This window comes from Corvus brachyrhynchos, unplaced genomic scaffold (assembly GCF_000691975.1).
Source record: "Corvus brachyrhynchos isolate BGI_N302 unplaced genomic scaffold, ASM69197v1 scaffold148, whole genome shotgun sequence".
NCBI lineage: Eukaryota > Metazoa > Chordata > Aves > Passeriformes > Corvidae > Corvus > Corvus brachyrhynchos.
The window spans coordinates 2,675,655-2,695,707 of record NW_008239785.1 but is presented as its reverse complement, the minus strand read 5'-3'; the positions used below and the strand labels follow the sequence as shown (position 1 = coordinate 2,695,707).

The 20,053-nt window shown below is 44.6% G+C and overlaps 2 protein-coding genes across 8 annotated transcripts in view; one reads left to right on the top strand and one right to left on the bottom strand.

Moving 5' to 3' along the window:
- Positions 1 to 202, bottom strand: part of RECQL5 (RecQ like helicase 5) — a 38,683-nt gene extending 38,481 nt beyond the window's left edge. For 4 of the 6 annotated variants that reach the window (XR_001864919.1, XR_001864918.1, XR_001864920.1 and 1 more), the window contains exon 1: positions 71 to 175. Coding sequence is in view for 2 of the 6 variants with exons in the window: in XM_017743215.1 (XP_017598704.1) it covers positions 71 to 78 (8 nt within the window). In the remaining 4 variants the exon portion in view is untranslated. The other 2 variants (XM_008640584.2, XM_017743212.1) reach the window with 2 other exon arrangements.
- The window catches only part of SAP30BP (SAP30 binding protein), a 30,141-nt gene continuing 10,274 nt past the window's right edge, over positions 187 to 20,053 (top strand). Inside the window, exons 1-4 of one of the 2 annotated variants that reach the window (XM_017743216.1) lie at positions 187 to 397; positions 557 to 666; positions 3,574 to 3,621; positions 16,941 to 16,983. In XM_017743216.1, coding sequence (XP_017598705.1) covers positions 220 to 397; positions 557 to 666; positions 3,574 to 3,621; positions 16,941 to 16,983 — 379 coding nt within the window. In that variant the 5' untranslated portion in view covers positions 187 to 219. The remainder of the gene's footprint in view (positions 398 to 556; positions 667 to 3,573; positions 3,622 to 16,940; positions 16,984 to 20,053) is intronic. The other variant, XM_017743217.1, reaches the window with a different exon arrangement.

Genomic DNA, 20,053 nt, shown 5'->3' with positions numbered 1-20,053 from the left:
GCCACAAAGTGACGTCACCAGCAGCAATTAAAGGGCCAGCCTGCTCCTTTTTATCCCCTCTCCCCTTCACCCCTCCATCCCCAGACGCTCTGCTCCGCCTCGCTGGGGGTTTTCTCCTCCGGCCGTAAGCCCCCTGAGGGGTTTCTCCTCTAGCTGTGAGGGCGGGATTCCACCAATGTACCGTGGGCCCCCTGAGGGCGGAAGAAGGGCAGCGTTGCCATGGTGACCGCGCCGGCAGCGTCATCCACGCGCGCCGGAAGTGCGCCGCGGCTGAGGCGGAAGATGGCGGCGGCGAAGCGCAGCGTTCTCTCCTCGCTGGCGGTTTACGCCGAGGACTCGGACCCGGAGTCGGACAGCGAGGCCGGCACAGCGGGGAGCGATGGGGGAGCGCCCACGGGTGAGGGCGGGCAGGGTGCCGGGGCAGGTGGTGGGTGGGGAGCCAGGGTTCCCCCCGCGCGGCCCGCGCCGGCCTGGCGCTTTCCCGTCTGTGAGGGGAAGGCCCCGCACGCTGCCACCTTCCCTTTCCTCACCGTTTTCCTTTTCTCTTCCTCCTCAGGAGAGAAAGGAGGCCTGGTGTCAGTTGGGTACGGAGAAGACGACTTTACCCGCCTGGATGGGGAGGAGGAAGGGTACGAAGAGGAGGATGATGAGAACAGCAGGCAGTCAGTAAGTACCTCTCTGCTCCGGGAGCTTGTCTTGACCCCTTACACGGGTTGTAGAGGCTTTTCTCTTTCAAAAAAGAAACCCGAATAGCGACCCGTGATGGAACCCAGAATATCTGACTCCTGGTGTGGGTTTCAGCACTTCCCAACTATTCCTTTTCACTTTGTTTTCACATAGAAAGCATTTGCCTTGAAGCCCATCAGCAGCTTGGCACAGCTCGTGTTGCTCGTTATTGTGTTGGTGTCGTTGGACTCTTTTAGGGGAAAAAGGCTGTTAGAGCCACTCTAAATGAAAGCTTTTCTTTAAATGTAGTTGATATACAAGAACCTTGTAAGAGGACCACACTGTCAGCTGGTGGATTAAAAAGAATAAACTTCTGTGCTGTCTTAAATTATTCTTTTGTGTGCAGCTCAATCCACTCCCTACACCAGGTCACCTTGATGTAACAGTGTCCTGTCTACATGTGGGTGGCTTTTGTCTGTCACAGGTGCATGGCAAGTGTCTGATGTCACCTGAGGACTGAGGTGACCACAGTGTGATGGGACAGGGCACGGAGCTCACAGTCTGTGGATGCAGCTGCATCAAACATGAGGATGTGTAGTTCTGCCCTGGGTCTGGGAGAGTGAAACAAAAAGTTTGGAGGGGGAAAAGGGAAGTTCTCATCCGCTTTCTTTATCGTCAGCCTTTTGCTACCACTGTGTTATTTTCTCTCTATTCTAGTTCTTTCCTCTACCACATGGCCAAAAACCCAGGGCTACTCCTGTAGCTTTTCCTCACTGAAATCTACTGTGTGTGTGTTAGATCAGTCTCTTAGGAGACACTCTTTTCTGCCATCTGTCTGCCCAAGTAGCAGCCCAGAAATTTCAGTCTCTTCTTCTTGCTTTAAGTTCTGTTCTGTTGCCCCTGTGTCTCCCTTAGCAAAGCAGTGAAGCTTCTTTACTGCTTCAGTGACTCTTCTTTTTATATCCAGCACTTCTGGACTCTGTTTCAGTGAGGTCTCTTTAGTTCAGAGAAAGCCCTGTGTGTGATCCAGGTGCTTGCCAAGCTCAGCTGTGTTCAGTTAGCACTGTGAAGGGGTTGTAAATGGAGTGGCTTTATTGCATACACAGTTTTGGTGCAGGTTGCAGCTGTCTGTCATCAGCTGCTGTTCAGATAAGGGCAATCAATCAGTCAAGCACTCTGGTGGACCTTGCATAGGTGTGTGGTTACAGTACAGGTTGCACAAGATGCTTTCCTTTTTTTTTTCCATTAAATATTCTCTGAGCAGACTTGAAAACTTCCTTGGCATTGCTTGTGCTAGTAGCTCATGTTGGGTATGAGTTGTTTTTAGAAAACAGGACGAGGTGGATTCAGGCTGTCCTGGGCTTTGCTCTGTACAACTCAGTGGGTCTTTTAACTACTTTAACAGTGACTGAAAAGCCTCTGTTTATTTTCAAAGGCAGCTCTCAGTAATGCTGCTTTGTTAATGTTGATATTCCCTGCTAGGTTAGGAGTTTTTGAGAGCTTTTTCAGCTACTGTCTGCAGCATGGATAATTCAACCCATTATTGCTTTGATGAAAATCACTTTTATCTGTATAATAGAGACTGTAGAGGGGAGAGCAATCTCGTTTGTGATAAACCCCAAGCTACTTGGTTCTTTTCTAGTTACAAACTCACTGTAATTAACCCTTGACAGTCAGGGCTGAATTACTGTCATATGTGCATCTTTCAGAAAGGGAAGCTGGAGAGTAGCCAAAGTGAAGGAGTTTGATGTCTCACATCTGTGGGAGAGGCATCTTAATTCAGTCAATTAAAACTTACTGACATTATTGTGTGGTCAGTCTCTAGCTTGTCCTGTCAGAACTGGCTCATGTGCCAATACTCTGAGGTGGGCAGTTCCTTGTAAACTCTTCCTTTCAGTTGCACCTATCATTTCACTTTTTCTTTTGTTTCCCTTTTTGAAGCTGAAACACCACGTTCTTGTTTTGGGGCCAACATTGAAGTTTGTGGGAAAGTTTGGAAGAAAAACCATTTTGCTGAGTTGTGTGAGCATGAAAAACACTTTCTGCTCCTCAAACTTGTTTTGAACCCAGAGTATGTGTTAGGTCTAGAAACAGGGGTACCTGGGGGGTGCCCAGTGAGGGGACAGCAGCTTTACTGCCAGTGGGGACCAAACTGGAGCTTCCTGCTCACATGGTGTGGGTTTTCACACAATACTGTGTTCAGTATTTTAAGCTCTCACAGGGCAGAAGTTCCCCCAGTTCTTTGGTTTATTTCTGGTTCATAAAAGAAATTTTTAAAAATGGAGACTGTTACCTGGCATTTGTCAGTGTTCCCTTTCTGTGGAGGTTCACAGCATCTGCAAGCAAGGCACGAGAGCTCTGCATCAGCAAGAAAGTTGTGTCTGCTGGATCACTGGATCCCTGGAACTTGGTGCTAGGCCAGACCCTCTCCAAGCCTGCATGTTTGGTTTGGTGGCAGGCCAGCTGTGTGTCCTGTGTGTGTTGCTCATGCTTGGGACTATCACAGGTCTTGCAAATGCTGCTTTTTTCTGTGGGTACTGCTGAACAGAGGCTCTTCAGTCACCACCTGCCAGCTGGAGGGGACCAGAATTATCAAAGGACAAATGCTTTTTTCCCCAGCTCTGCTGCTTTTTGTTGTTTAGTTCCAAGCATTCCAGAGCTGCATGAGTTTTGCAGGGACAGCTGCTACTGAGTGATGCTTTTGCCTACAAAAACCCCCAAAACCAAGCAAACACTTCTTCCCCTGACTGTAGGACTTGTTTTCTGGTTATGAGTGGGTGGGGCAGAACTACCCTCCGTGGAAAGGGTCTTGGACTGCTGCTGGGCTGCTGAATGCCCTTTGCTGTAAGTGCAGTTACTTGCCAGGCCTGCTCTTTAAGCTTAATCCTGTAAATTCTTGTCTTGTAGGAAGATGACGATTCAGAGACTGAAAAACCTGAGGCTGGTGATCTAAAGGTATTTGAAAGTGTGGTCTGGTGGTGGGGGGGAAGCTCAGTACAAGAGGAATAAGTCTTAACAGCATGGCTTGGTGTTCATTTGTGATCTCTAGTTAGTTCCACCCCTTTTGTAGCTTTAACCTGTGCTTTTGACTTTAGTTCTGGCTTCTGCCAGAGGCAGTTAAGAGATCACAGGCTGAATCACAAGGAAGGTGAATTTAGTCATGAATTCAGTCATGTTGTGTATTAGATCTGAAGTTTCCTGACAGCATCTCACCTATTTTGCAGTGATGTGGGAGGTGCAGCATCCAGTACAGAATTCTGTATGACCAGCGTTAGTTGGAGTAATTTCTTCATTTAGAACAACTTAATGAATAAATGATCCTGTGCTCTTAGAGGCCATGGAAGGTGTCAAAATCAATTCAGTTGTCTCCAGCTCTCTCCTTCTGAAGGAAGCAGTTTTTTAAAGGTCACAGAATAAATTTAAAAAGTGAATTAAGATCCCCACATAATAGCTATTATCATAAAGAGTTGAAATCATCTTTATCTTGGGATTACACCTTGTTTCTGCTGAACAGCAGGCGTTTAACAGCACACGGGAACATGGATCAGGGTAAAAGCTGGAGCACAAAAGACCAAATCCATTTGAAACTAAAGACAGCTGTGTTTAAATTTCTTATGTTAGTTCTGTACAAGCAGTCCTGTTCATCAGGGATGCTGAGTGATGAACAAGTGCAAGGGCATTTATTTTATCCAGCAGCTTCTTCAAGGATCCAGACAGTCCCTAAACTCTGCTACAAAAGCCAGAGGACTGTGCTGCAAAGCGAAATTCTGTAGAGAATTTGATTTACCACAGGGCTTTGATAGGCTAAGGTGAAGGCAAATGGATGTGTTTAGCTATTCTATTTGAATTAGTTTTATAGCAGCACCTTCTTCCAGGTCCCACAATGTTCTTATGGATTTACAGTGATGCACAGCTGAAAATCTTGGCAGCTGCCCTGCAGCTGGTAAAGTCTCAGTGTGTGAAATGGCTCCCAGGCACTTGGAAATGGAATGTATTGTCTCCTTTCCTTGTTGTAATAAATAATATTTTTTTTTGAAACAGAGGGAAAGGGAATCTCTCACTTTTATCCTTTTTCTACTTCTGTATTTTTGCCCTGGTAAACGTGCTAGCAAGATGTTTCTATAAAAACTGCTGGATTCAAATGTGTACTGTGAAACAAAAATATGGGTTTTCCTTAAAAGATAAATTTGGTGTGAATCAAGTTTTTGAAGTTGTGCAGTAGGGCCTTGTTGCAAGTGAGTGCATTTCTGTCTTCTCTAAAAGAGCTGTAGGACTTCAGGGCAGTGGAGAATAGGTCTGGCAGAGAGAAAGAACAGAATTAGAGTGTAGTTGCTCTTGTCTGAGTAATGATATACGACAGAAATTGTACCACTGAGTTGTGTGGCTGCTGCTTTAATATGTCACTGACATTTCTTGTTGGCTTATTTAGAAAGCCTCGTGCTTTCAGTGGCTTTCATGTGCTGCTGTCCAGGTGCATTTTGTGCTTCTGGAGAAGAGCCACGCATGGCCACAGAGCAGCATTTCAGCTTCAGTGAGGAAGCAAAGAAACAATGAATGGATTAAAAATAAAAAGCTTTTGGTATCTTGGTAGACTGTGCACTAGTAGCTCTGCAAGAACTGAAAATGTAAATTAAAGGAAATAAATAAAGGTAAAATGTAATTCCTGCTATCACAGTGTAGCATGAAAGGTAAGGATTTGAGAAGAGTAGCAGGGAGGCAAAGCTGAACTTAGTCTGAAACTGCTGGTTTCAGACTTCCATGTCATCTTTAATAGATGCCTTTAAACACAGGTGAAAAGGGAAATTGTCTCCTTTGGCCTTTTGGGCTTTTTTGAATGCTAAATTGTAGCTGTAGAGCCAGCTGGCACTGGGAAAGGTGGGGCTGTGGAGGCAGCCCAGTGCCGTGCTGGGGTGTGGCTGTGGGGGCACTGGTGGAGCTGTCCCAGCCATGCTGTTAAGAAATTCACTTGGGATGGGGGGAGATGGAACATCCCTGTGGAAGTATTTGTAATTGGAGCAGTTGCAAATGTTTCCTATCCCCTTTTTCCACCAAGTGGCAGTGTTCTCCTCCATCCTCCTCACTGCTTGGAGCTTGCAGTGTCTGTGACAGCTAACAAGTGTTGCAGTTACTGTAGATCCAAAGTGCAGCAAAAAGGCAGGCCCTTGATTATAACTTGCTAATGCTTCTGTGTACCTTAATTTTGTTTGGAACCTGCAGAGTGCTGTAGTTGTGTCTGCTCAGTTTCTTGGAGACATCAGAGACCTGGGAACGTGTTTAAATAGATACCCCATGCTCTTTATATATGGCTAGGGCTTTTCCAAGGTCTGAATCTGACCACAGGCAGAAAGCAAATCCTTTAAAATGCATGAATGAGAAAAAAACCCCCTGCAATTCATCAGTCAATTATATTCAAGCCCTGAAGACATATATTCTTTTTTTTATTTTTGCTGGTGTCTTTGTTCATATTATGAATGAACTGCCTGGAGTTTATACCTTGAATAATTGACCAGGCCCCTGGAGCCAGGTTGTGTGGAGCAGTTCCCTTGTTGCTGGTGCATCCTGTGATTTGGCCTTGTTGTGCACTTGGATGGTGCCAGCACAGTGATGCCTTTTCCTGGTCTTAAAATCAAGAATCAAACACGGTTAGAAGGGGAAAAGGGATTTTACCTTGGTATTTATTTTAAGGATCCTTAGGTGCACACATCCAGGTCAAATGCACACCCCCAAAAGATCGGGTCTAACATTATTGGTGTTACTAATTAGCAGATCTGTCAAAAGTTCCCCAATGAGAGGCTCAAGTGAGCCCCCCTCCCCAAGGAGCCTTCCTCTGATGGTTCTATCTTAGTTTACAGAATGTGTTCTGGAGAGGACCTTGGGGTCTGGGGCACACTGATCCCTAACTACAAAGTTTCTAAAATGTTGAGTCTCTCAGCTTGACAAGTCCAAGAATGGAGGCAAAAAGCACCAGGAATACAGAAGTTGTAAAAAGGTATAACGGGTATAAAAGAAAAGGGAAAAATCTTCATGGCACCAACAGAACCTCCAGAAGGGTCAGCTGTGGGTATAAACAGAGGAAGTAGAAAGTGGGGAATGATGTAAAAACTCTTTGGTAAAGTGATGATGGGGAGAGTGGAATTTGGAGCCTGCCTCAAATAGCCCCACTGGGAAGATATTTATTTTATATTTGTCTCAGGTTTTTCTCTTGATTCCAGGGAATCTGCCCTTGTTGGTTTTGATGAAGGTGCACCTGTCTGGCTGTTCAGCCCTAGTTCTTCACTGGAGGGGAAGCCAATACAAAGTGCTGGTTGGGACTGCAGCTCTCCTGTGGGTTATTTTTTTGCCAAGGTCTAAGTCACAATAAGCTTTCCAAGTTCTAACACTGTGATGTCAAACTGCTGTTTTCTCTCTACTCTTGGTGAGATAGAGAAGTTTTTATACACCTGTTTGGAGGAGGAGGTGTGCCAGGAGGAGGAAAATACTTAAGCCTCATCAGTCACCTGGAAGCATTCTTTCAGAGCAGACTTCTGGCCTATGGAATTCGTGTTCCTGAGCATCTGTGAGTTATTCCCAAACACACTGTGCTTGCAGCAAAAAGCAGAGTCCTTCTCTTTAAGCAGCAGATTCAGAGATACTCAGATATATTCAGTTGCATCCTGTAACTGCATTTTGAAGTGCTTCAGGCACTCATGGGAAACTGGAGATTCAAATCTGGGTAGAACTAATTGCATTTCCAAAAATCAAATCTGGAGGGATCTGCTCAGGCTCCGGAACAGGACAGATTTGTGAATGGCCAAGATCCGTTTACCTGAGCAGTCACCAACTGTAAACAAGCATCTGCCTTGAAAGCACTTTAGAAACAAAACCTTCTGCTTTGAAGTGAAAGGAAATAGGCAACAAAACCTGGTGTTTAACAGTGATGTTAAAACAGTGAAATCCACAGCCTGGTTGAGTTCTTTCTTCACTTGATGGAGCCATGGGTACAAACTGAAGGAGGTTTGGGATTGGGTGTGATCTGTGGCAGGACAGGGTTAACGGCTGCAGGGTGCTGGGGCTCTGGCCAGCGGCTGGCTCTGGTTACAGCCTTGATGCAGTAACAAGATACAAGCTTTCAGAGCTCACTAAATGGACCAGCCCTGCAGGAAAATGAAAAATGAACCTTAAAATACTGACCTTGTGCTCCAAGCCTCACCTGAGGAGTTCTGTGCTTCGTATTGGAGGGCTGGATGAATAACAGGTTGCAAGTGTTGTTCAGGGATAAAGCCCAGCCTTGCAGCTTGGCTCCTGGAGCTTTCCCAGAGGGAAATCATTAACTCTTGAGCCTTGATTGTTGTATCGGGACCAGCCAGTGCAGGAAAGCTAAGAAATTTGCCACTCCCTTGGCAGGTGAATGCCTGACAGATGGTAGCAGTTTTTCAGAGCAGGTGGCTACTTTGATGTTTTCCTTTCCTGGTTTTGTTTAAGGGTCCCTTCTGCATCCTTGAGGTGTTGTATGGAGAGGCAGCCAAACTGGGATCTAGGAGAAAGCTGTCAAATTTTCAGAGGAATACTGTGCTTCTAAGCATGTCTAAGTACCACCTCTTGATAATCGTCAGCTCTTTATTATGTTTAGCTTTTATTGATCCAGCATACTGTAAAGTAATTTTACTGTGTTATGATGTGTAGGTGTGTACTAATACTTAGAGGCTTTTGACTGCAGTGGTTTTATCTTGCCTGCCCATTAACCTGTTTGTTTAAATACCAAAATTATCTTGATTTAAAGTAAAAGTGGTAAGTGCTGAGATCCAGTAAATGGGTGTGTGCACAGTAACGTAACCCCTGAAATTAACTCTTGTTTTGATAAGGCATATTAATTTTTCTGAATTCAGCATACATTTCATCCAGCCAGGTTCTCAAAAAATGCTTGAACCTACTCATTAACTTTCATCTTAAGTATAATTATTTTGCTCCAAAGGAGGGGAAAAGTATGTTTGGGAAAAGTTTTATCCTTAATATGGCCTTGCATTATGCATGGCTGTGAGCATACCTCTGTAAACACTTTCAAAGCATGAACTGTGCAGTTCCCTGGGTCGGGGTCAAGGTTAGAACTCCAGTGGTTTGTTTCCTCACTCATTCCATTGCCTGGGAGCACAGCCTGAAGGTGCCAGTGATAACCACTGCAGTCTCAGATTTGTCTTTTTCTGTCTTTTAACTTCCTTTTAATATAATTGTGTAGAATGCTGTCTGTGTTTCCAACTCTGTGTGGTTTTCCCTTGTTTTAGGTTTGACACACAGTTTTTCAGAGCTGTGTAGAGAGTACCAGAGAGTTTGGCAGAGTTTAGAGGGGAGCAGAGGTAACTCAGCTGCAAATGCTGTTCTCTGCACTGCTACAGTGAGTGCCCAGACGTGAAACCAGCTGATACCTGGTTCCCATTTTATCTGGGTGAACTTTAGTTATTGCCAGAGAGTATCACAGGCAGTTAAAAGTTGTTCTGCGTGCAGGAAGCAAAACAACACTTGGCATCTGGGATTATTTTGCCCCTTGCCACACGTACTCCTGTCTCCAGCTCTGTCTGAGAGGGAGACAGATCACAGCCTTGTCGGGCTCTGAAGCTGGAATACCTCCTGGAGAGCTCCTGGCTTCCATCCAGCTCTGGAGCTGTTTGGAAGATGAGACATGTCCGTGGACATGCTTGTTCCTTCCTCCCCGCCGGGCATACATGTTGCAGCAGACTCTTCACTCCCTGCAGTATTAAATACCAGGGATTATTGACACAGGTGTGGCTTGCCTTCCTCCAAAGAAGAGCCAGGCTTGTTCTGTTTGTCTTTAAACTTGAAGAAAAGTCCTTTCTGGAGCTGCTTCCCCTTGCATATTTCACCTGATAAAGGTCTGAGTTCTTCAAGTCCAGCTCTGTAGCTGCAATTATTTCTGGCTGCTGTTCTCAAACAGGCTGTTCTGAGTGTGCAGGTCTGTTCATGTCAGAGTGAGAGGCTGAGCAGTCAGCACAGATGGAGCATTGCCTCAAATACCAGCAAATAGCTGAAAATAGCTCCTTCCAGCCACCCTGTTCTGGGTACAGAAGGAGCAAAATCTGTACAAACTCCGTGGGATCCATTCATGGAGGAGTGAATTTCTCACTGAGGATGCTTGCTCTTACGCCTTGCCTCTACTCCAAACCATGAAGAATTTTTAGTACTGTGTACTAGGGAAGAAAGCTTGTGCAAGAAGTTAATTTTGTCAGTTCTCCTGAGCCTTTCCTTTGCTGCTGTGAGGCTTCAGAACTTTCACAGCCCAGCTTCAGATTTTTCACAGCCCACCTTCACCTTCTTGATTCTGCACTGCAACAAGCTGTAAAAAATAAAATCATCAAAGTAGCTTGACACCTCCAGCCTTGTCATGTCTTGCTGGTACTTCACCAGTGAATTTCTCTTTCACTGTAGCAAGTAAAAGTGACTTGAAAGCAGAATTTTTGGGCTGTGCAGATCAGGGGCAGGCTGCTGGGAGCTGCTGTGCTCCTGGGGCTGTGAAGGGAAGCAGGTAGCTTTGGGATCAAGCTCCACTGGAAGGCAGGTGTTACTAACTGTACCTCCACATGGAAAGCAAAAGTTCTGGCACACAGTTCCTTGACTGGAAATTACTCCTAACAAATAATCTTTGTCAAATATTGAGATAGCATATGTCAGGTGAATGGAGTCAAGTTTCAAAGAAGCTATTTAAAGGTTTTATGCTATGAATGCTTCCTTTCTGAAGCACTTTCTCACTAAAATGTTTTGCCAGGTTTTGCTTGGGATTTTTTCAATGGTTTTTTTTTTTTTTTTCTTGTCATTAATGAATGTGGATTTTCAGATGTAATTTAGCTTGGAAAGTAAAAGGCAGTGTCAGCTAGACACATTCTTTGTTTTGATAGGGAATGTCTCAGGAGTTGACTCACATTCTTTGTTTTGATAGGGAATGTCTCAGGAGCTAACTCTTTGATTTGTTCTTCCTTCCCTTTTTGTCTGTGACTGTATCTCAAAACAGATAGCTTTGTAAAGCCTGTACATCAGTGTCACTGAAGGGTGGATGTATCAGGGTTTTTTCCTATAGTGGCTTATTTCTGAGCTGCTGCACTTCTCTTGGTATCTAGATCATGGTCCCTACAGGTTCTTCTTAGTTAAATTTCTTATGCTGTACTGGGCACTTTGCCTGGAGCTATGTATTCAGAGCTGGCAAACAGGATATGGCTGTAGGAAATGTGCTTGTTTTAAGCTTTCTCTTGGGATTCTCCCCTCTCACAATACAAGAAAAAAAAGAAGGGGTGGGAGGGGAGGAGGAATAAAAGCATTGTACTCCTGTTCCCTGGCTTTCTCTTCCCCAGACTCTAAATGCACTTGACACGCACTCTGTTGGCTGCCTTCAGCCTGGGTGCACACCAACATCAGGCAAATCTGGGGAGCAAGAAATGAAATCATTGTTGTCATGCACTTTTAATATTAAATGAGATGTTTCTGGTGTTCTGTTCCCATGAGCACTTCTGATCTTTGTAGAGGAAAAGCAAAAACATAATTGCTACCATGTTCCTTTAAAAAAAGAAAAGAAAGGGGAGGGGGGAAAAAAGCATGATGCAGGGTTTGGAGTTGTCTTTCTCCTGCTGCCTGCATGATGTAGACATTTCACCTGCTTGCTCTGGCAAGGCCATCATCACTATTGGCTTAGACTTTCTGCTAAGTTATAGTTTCTTTCCATCATACCCAGCCAAGTGAGGCTGTTGATATGTTGGGACTACAGGAGATATTCTGAATTGTAGAGAGGAGGGAAAATTACAAAAACTTACTGCTGGCACTTGCTCAGATTGAAGAAATCCCTTGTAGCAGCTGTTGCAGTAGCAGATCTGCTGGCTACTGGTGGAAGAACTGTACTGAAAAATTCTATGCAATATCTTCAAACTAATACCCTGCTTGACAATGATGTGACTGGTCTGTACATTTTGTGTCTGGCAGGTTAAATTGGCATTAAATTTACATGCAAACAATCAGGTGAAGTAGTTGGAGAGAGAAGAAATTCTGCAACACAAGAGCATTCTCTGAAAAAAAATAAAGAATGTTGAGGGGGAGGTACTGTCTGAGCTAGTTGTTTTTAATATTACCTGGAAGTCAGTGAAAAAATGAAGCTGCAGGATTCAGCTGGCTGCAAGTCTGGGAATGCAACTGAGCACTGGCAAATCTGGCATGAACTTCACCACTTTTTAAAATTTGCATCTTAGTTAAAGCAATCAGGGTCTGGTTTTGTATCTTTTCTGCCTCTCTCTTGAACCATTTCTCCTGGTAGTTTGAAGTGCACCTGCACTGGCATGTGCACCTGCTTCTGCAAGAATTGCTTGAATTTGTACCTTGTGGTGACAGTTAATGCCAGCAGTTATGTTGGATGTGAGCATTGTGCTGGGTTTGTGGATCTTGTTTCAGGAAGGATTTAGTGAGCATTGTTTTAAGTCAGTCCATTCTTTCCATTAAATAAAGCTGTTCTGGGCAAGCCTGTCCAAACTGGAATTCATCAGTCTCAGATTCATATTGTTTTGCTTCCTTCCTTTAATCTCTGTTCCATGCTGTGAGGATTGTGTTTGGTTGTTTTTATTTTCTGTGGAGCCTGAGAAGACACTGGTTTTTATGTAACTGCATGGAGACGCTGTAGGACTGAAAAGATGGTCTATATTTCACCTCAGTGAGGTGAAAGCTTCAGGCAAAATGCAGCACTTTCCTTATGTGTGTGTACATGCCCTCCCTTCATCTTGCTCCTCTTTAACTGCTGGTGATGCATGGAAACTGAACCAGCACTCTGGGTGCTCACCAGCCAGGCTCTTGCAGGCAGAGTCGTCTTGTCCAGGGCTTGAAAAAAACATGTCTTGGGAAAGTGGAAAAGATGAAAAACCTTTTCCTGTACTCACTCAGGATTAGTAACAGCATAAGTGTTGTCTGCTATCAGTGAGCTGATGTGCACAATTGTTCTTGGAAGCACAGAAATCGTGACTTATGTTAAAAAGATGCGATTTGGGGTTTTTTTAATACTTTGTCCACAGCAGCTTGTGCTCTTCAGAGCCTGCTCTTTATTAGTCTCCAGATCAGGGGAAAGGAGTCTCCCTCCTGCTTGTCTTTGTGTTTCCAGACTTCTTCCAACTTGGCTCTGGAGCACCATGGCATCCCTTGACTCCTTTCAGTGGCTCTGTTGGAGTGAGGCCGTCTGGCTTTGGGCCCTTAAACCGTTGATCTTGTGAGATCAAGGCTGCAGAGTAGATGGCAGCCAGAAAATCAACTTGCTGAGTGCATGATAAAGTACAGTACTGCTTTTTTTTTTTTTTTCCCTAACTCAGTCAAGCTTTAAGTGAATTCAGAGCTGCTTCTGTACAGATTTCCAGGGGTTTGGTTTGTGAAAACTCTGTGGTACAGGTGCCACTAGCAAAGTCTTAACTTTGTTATTTTTTTGAATGACCTCAGAATTCAGATGGAAATGAACCCTTTAAGTGATGCCTTTAGCTCTGGGATACTTGAAGTCTCTAATAATTTCATATATTTACCCTGATAGGGAGATTTGACATAAAATCTCTCCTGCTGGAACCACTCAGCTGCTTGATTTTGTGCTCTTCATGTGAGATACTGATACATAACAGTGGAACTGATACTGATACATCACAGTGGATATTGGTGATGTAATCTACAGAGAGATCACCTTTGCCTAAGTGGATTTAGGTAACTTCCCTATTTAAAATTCAGTTACCTTTCAAATTTTCCATTGTTTAAATGCTTTGGAATTCCTTTAGAAATCTCTCATCCACACATAAATATTTCTTCTCTTTCATAACCAAAAGGTAGCAACTTTTCAGTATTTATTGTACCTTATTTTTCCACTTGGTGATTCTCCATTTCATTCCACTTAATGTATTAGATTAGATCTGCAGATTTGTGGTTTTTATGCTGTCTTTCCTAATCAGTTCATTGTACTCATGGTGTGTCTCAAACTTAAATTAGCCTAAGGGGTTTTAGAACAGTTCTTGTTGTGTGATTGCTCCATTGGAGGTTTTTAGACTGTTCTGGATCTTCAGTAGATACTCAGCAGTTTGAACAAGACTCCTTAAACCTTGCATCTGCCAAACTTTGATCAAGTTGTTGATGCTTGCCTCATAGTTTTCAACAGCAAAGGGAGCAAATATGAACAAGCACTGTAGGAGAAGTCGGTCATCCCTTTGTTTTCTGAAGGCATTTAAGAGGTTTGAAAGCAGCGAGTTAATGAAAAGCTGTGTTGATGTCTCCAGCTCGTTAGGGATGGAGCAGTGGGTGGAGGTACGAAGGAACTCATCATTAAGCAAAATTCCTATCCCCTGGGCAGTGAGGTGGGGCTGCAATCCGGTGCTGAACGTGTTTACTTTTGCTTGGTGTAGCTCTGGGCTCTCTGATGTCTTGGCTGAGGCCTGGGGATGTGGGGACTGGACTTGCTGGAGCAGCTGTGGTGGGAAAGTGTGGGCCAGAGGAAAACAGTGGAGCCTGATAGGGCTGGCTTGATTTAACCTGTTATAAATGGGACAGACTCAAAGGATGCAAATTAAAGAAGAAAATTCTGGTAAAAGCAAACTTACTGATGATTCTGGAAGTTCATACTATTTAACACAGCTGGCATTTCAGAGATCTTTGTCTAATATAAGGTGCATGACAGGAGAGGGTTTGGCCATCAGATTCTCTCTCAGCATATTAGTTCATGTTTCCTGAGAGTTGTGTGCTTATGCTTGGTACTAACTCCAGGCATACAGGAGACCTGAAAATGGGCTTCTGGAAAGGTCAGAAATGCAGCACAACCCCTTGCAAGCCTGTTAGTGGCCCAAATAAGAGGGCAGCCTTCTTGGGGCCACGTAGCCCATGTCTAATGCACCTGAATTTGGCTGTGCCGCTGCGTTCCTTAAGTGCCTGCTTGGTAATATTGCTGTTTTGGGGGATTATTTTTCTTGCCTTTGAGGACAAGTGGGCAGAAGGAGATGGGAAGCATAATGGAATCATAAATGAAGTGCTGGGTATGAGGAAGGATTGAGAGGTGCTCAGGGACATAGCCTCTTCCACTTCATTCTCAGTTCCACTTAAAACTTTCAAGAGATAAGAGTGCAGGATGCAATTTAGTCAAGGTTGGAGCGAAAGCAGGTCCCTCCTTTCACCTCAACAAATATTTGCTTGTTGTCTCAAACCAAAGTGAAAAACACTTTTAATTACCCATCCTAGCAAGTTCTCCCCGGAAAGGGAATGAGCAGTGTCCTGACCACATGTATTTACTGCTGGTGAGTCACTGTATGTGCCTGGACAGATGTTACCTTGCACCTGCAGCTCTGTGAGCTTCTCCAGCCTCCATGTTCATCTGGATTTGTCCTCACAGCCCATCAGTTACCACAGAATTGCCCCCAGTTCTCCAGTGGTGACCTGAAGCTCACTGTGTGAACTCCCTATCCATGTAGGTTTATGGCAAACAGTCTGGATTCCCTGGATTCCTGTCCAGTGCTCTCGCCAAAGAGAGGTACTGCTTTGGCATAAATTTTTTGCTTTGAAATGTCACGTTCCTGTTCAAATTTTTCTCTGCCTGTGCTGCTGGAGGCCCTGGGAGAAGAGCTGTTGTTGCACACACCAAGGGCGTTGTCTCAGAGGGGTTGGAGCTGTTACACTTCAACCCATCTCAGAGGGGACTGGGGCCAGCTGGCCAGGGAGAAGATGTGTGTTCCTCTGTGTACTTCTTTCATTCTCTAAAATAGCTTTAGCCTTGTGTTTCTGTGAACCCAAGTGTACTAATGCAGAAATAGTGCTTTTCTTTTCTTTTTTTTTTTTTTGTCTTCCGTGAATGGCTATAAAACGTGCCCTGTAGCGGTTAGTGCCACACAAAGAATTTGTTTTTCTGCTTCCAGAGGGCTTTGGCTTCTCTGAAAATGGGTGGATTTTCAGAGTGAGTTTGGCACAGGCTGTTGCCACATCTGGCTTGGCGACCTCATTGCTCTCTCCTCACCTGATGCACATCTCACCTGACTGGAAATGGAGAAAAGGAGGGGGTCAGGGAGCGGTTACCAAGCAGCATTCTGTCAGTGTCAGGTTCAATGAATGGCTTCAGTGTTTGGAGGCACTGAGGAATTTTGGACAAACAGTCCAGTGAGTCACAAAAGGTCTTTGGGAGGGAGGCAGGGGGAGAGGGCAATGTTGGGATACAGCTGGGACTGTTTCAGAAACTCTATTTGTGCCGAGCTTGATAGTGCTTGTGACTCTGCTGGGATCCCCCAGAAGCACCAAAATATTTGGGTGTTGGTCTCAGTATGGTGGAACCATATTTAAGAGTGCCTTGTCCTACATAATGCCTCATGCTCAGCACACTCTGCTGCAAACATCTGTAAGTGAAGTGTCCCTAATTTCTGTAACCAGGGATGGATTAGCTGTGTGGAGATCTCCAAACAGCACTGCAAGCCAGTGGAGGTTGCCCTTGAGTCTCTGGTAGAGCAGGTTGGCTGTGTCACTCCTGGAAAGCAGCAGCAAGAGAACTGACAGTGAGATCATCCTTCTGAAGTAGGAACACAGGATCTGCATCACCACCACGCTCCCCTGCAGTTTGGTTTGGAGAGGCTTTGTCCGCCAAAGCCCTGCATGGCACAGTGGCAGAGATCAATTTAGCACCACACACACACATCTGGCAAACCTCTGCAGCCTGGGACCCTGCAGAGCCTTGGGAGGCTGGAGAGGCTGATCAGGTGCTGCCCTGAAGTCACTGAGCTCTGGCTCTGGGAGCATCTGGGCTGTTGCCACATTCCTCTGGGGAATGCACCAGGCTGACCCTGCTCAGAGCACTGGGAGTTGCACAGGCCTGCGGTCGGCATCCCCAGGACTAAAGGAGTTTCCTGTGGGCTGGATCCAGCCTGTGTTTACCTAACTGTGCTCTAAAACACTGACTCCTGGTTGGTGCCCAGGGCCAGTCACCAAAAATGAGGAATCCATGGTTTGATCTGTTTTGAGGAAGGGCTTCGAGTACAGCAGTTTCTGTGGAATTCCAAAGGAGTTCAGTATCCAAGACCTGGTGAAACAAAGCTTAAATTCTTTCATTAAATTTAGCTTTGCAAAGAAGTGGAGCATCCTGTTAGACTTTGATTTTTCATGGTCCAGACATTGTCCTTTTATCTAATAAACTGAGTTTCATTCTTAAATTTTATTCTCTTGTCTCAGAATGAAGTTGTACATTTCTAAACAAATAAACAGCGTAGCTTTTTAGGTTGGAAGCATAACTTGACTAAAGTCTGTTTCTTCCTCCTTTCTTGCAGGAATTCTCAGAAGTGGAGAAAAGAGATCCTCAGGAGCTAGTTGGTAAGTTCACTCAGAAGTACTTATTCACAGTTTTTTTTCAAGCTAGACCTTGTAAGTCCCACTTTGTAAAAAGCATCTTCCCTCTGTCCTGGCAATGCTGTAGTTTCAATGATTGCCTGAATATTTTCAGTGAACTTTTCTTCTGGGAGAAAGGTTTCATGCCTAAAAATATGAAAATAATTTCATGTATTATGTGTTTAAAACATGTATGTAAAGGGCAGTGTTGGTGTTTTTCTAGACAAGGTTAAAACCAATAGTGTAGCTTTGTATAGATAGAGCCAGTGGAACCAGGAGTGATGACTTTGTCCTGTGGCTTCCAAAACTCACCAAAACTATCCCCATTTAAATGTGAGCCACTTAGAGATTTCCAGCTGCTGTGCTGACATAGTACTGTGTGTTTTCTAATGGTTACTAAAACTTACTTGATTTTTGTGACACCTCATTTATTGGTCGCACCATTATTAGATTTGGAAAGTCCACGGTTGTCAGCTTGAAATACAATCCTCTGCTTGGTCTCTTTGGAGCTGCACAGAAACTGTATTTTATATTGCATTTCTGACTGTCTTGAACTGACCCTCTGCTCCTGAGGTTACTCCTGCAGCTGTGTGGTATCATGTAATAATATCATTAAAAACGAATGAGTTTGGAAGTTGCGTCATCACTCAAACCAGTTTGATATTTCAGCCATAAAATGTGATAATGGTAAATTAAGATGGTAAGTACTCAGGTGATCAGCTGTAACTCCTACAGCAGCCATCGCTGAAGTTTGGGATTTATAAGTCCTTTTTTAGTTGGCCTGCCTAGACTTTGCAACTGCTCTATTGGATTTTCTGCCTTTAGAGGGCAAAACTGCTTCAACCAATCTCATCATCAAATGCAACAGAAATCTTTCTCCAATCTACTCATCTGCCTCAAAATGCACCCTAGAAAAATGGATAAGACAACAGCATTTGGGATAAAAAGTGCAGCAAAATCTCTGGAAGCCAACTGCCCTTTTCATCTGTACTTCACATATGGCAGAACCTGTGCAGTTGTAAAGCAGTGTAGTGGGAAGTCCTTTCTCAGTGAAGGTTTAAGGCTCAGGTTACAATTTTGTTAGTTTCCTTTTCCCCCAGTGACTGCCCAGACTTGATTTCTTTGTCTCAGACTTGCACATGGGTTTAAAAGCAGCACAGGGAGCACTTAGTAGTGTCACAACTCATGGGTGAACAGTGTCGGAGAGTCTGAGACCTGGATTGAGGTCTCTGCAATCTTATCTTTAATATCCTTTCCCAACAGCAGCCTGCAGGCTGGCTTTGTGCTGAACCAGGTTATTAGAGGTCAGCATACTTGCCATGCTGGATTCTGTAGGTCTGTTCCATTAGGCCATATCTTATCTAGTTGAAAAGGAACTGTTGCAAGAGACTGACGGTTGGAGTAATGTAAGAACCACTCCCTTTCTGGAAATTTGGACTTTCACAGTTAAAATTCTTCCATGGAAAAATGTGCAAGATTTTCTGACACTGCTCCAATCTGGACACCTCAAGTTTTGTCTTATCAGTATGTGGAAGTCAAGGTCCTCCTTAAACAGTTTTCCACAACTGCTTTTTGCATTAGAAGCTTGCAGGCCTGCCCTTCTCAGAAGATAACCCTGCATTTTTCAGCATCACCGTTATTAAAGTCTGTGATTTCTGTGTGCAGTTGCTTAAGTATTAAATAAATGTAGGCTCCTGCCAAAAGCACTGTTTGTGTTTGACCTCCCCTGGATACACAATAATATTGGAGCAGCTCTGGGAGTGGGAGCCAGCTGGGATCCATCTTCACTGCTCTTTTTTTGTTTCTTTTTTTTTTCTTTCCCTGTGAGGCTTCCAGCTGGATCCATTCCCTGATTTGTTTAGTGCATGCTAGGTGAGCACTGGAGTTGGCACAAAGGAAACAGTAGGGATGAACAGCTGGAAAGGGCATGGTTGTCCTGACTTATGCCAAAGTAGTGATCACATAATCAATGGCTGACAGAATGAGAGGGAAGGTTTCATCCCCGTGGTTGAGAAGGAAATACGTGTGAAACTTATTTTCACAGATTTCTACATCAGCATTGTCCTTTTGGGCTTTTTGTACCACTCTGAAGAGTTCATGGTGCTGCCAGGACATTGCATTTGCTGTGTCCTGCAGCCTTGCAAAATAATACTTCTAGGATGTGGGGGTTTTTTGCCCTGAAGTTCTTTGCAGCATGGTTGTTTCCCTTTTGGATTGTAAGAAATGTTCTCTCCAGCCCTTGGGATATCTGAGCACAAAGTCAGTGTTCATAAGAGCAGAAAGTATGGCAGGTCTCCCTCTGCATTTCTCACCCACGGAGCAGAAAGGGAACTGGTGTCCTTCCATGGATGGGTGACTCACTGGCATGTTGTTGCTTCCAGTTCTTCCCTCTGATTTGGCTGTTCTGGTGCCAGGAAATCAGAACCCCCCCCCCCCCCCGGTTTATGCCAAGCAGACTTGACTGGAGTGCCAGGGAATGCAGTTTTAGAGACCTGGCACCACCGGTTTGCACGTCTCCAGGGGAAACCCTTGTCCCTCTGATCACCCTTTTCGTGGTTTTTTTGCATAGTGTGACCTTTAGAAACAAACTGCCACCTGAACTGCCTCTAATCCCCTGTGGCTGCCTAAAGCACAGCATGTAAGTGGCCCTTGAAAGGGACAGGAATTCTTCATCCTACCTGGGAGCAGTGTTAACCCAAGAGCCGTGATCCCTACCATATCTGTCCTGTACAGCCAGCTCCTGTGCTTTCTGTTCTTTTGGTCTTCTCTGCACTAGGAAAACATTCCTACCCCTCTGTAGGAAACAAAATTCCTGTGTGCTCTCTGACAGTGTCTCCAGCACGGCCTTTGGACTGAGAGCAGTCATTTCCTTCTGGAAATAGAGCTCAGAGTTTGCACTGTGCCACTTTCTCTCCTGCTTTGCAGATTCTCTGCTGCTGTTGGGTATAGGTCACATAACCCATCTATCTCAAACGGAAGCACACTACATGTAGCATTTCCATTTAGTTTTCTGCCTCACCAAGATCTGGTGAGCAAATATCCTTCACTGACTGCT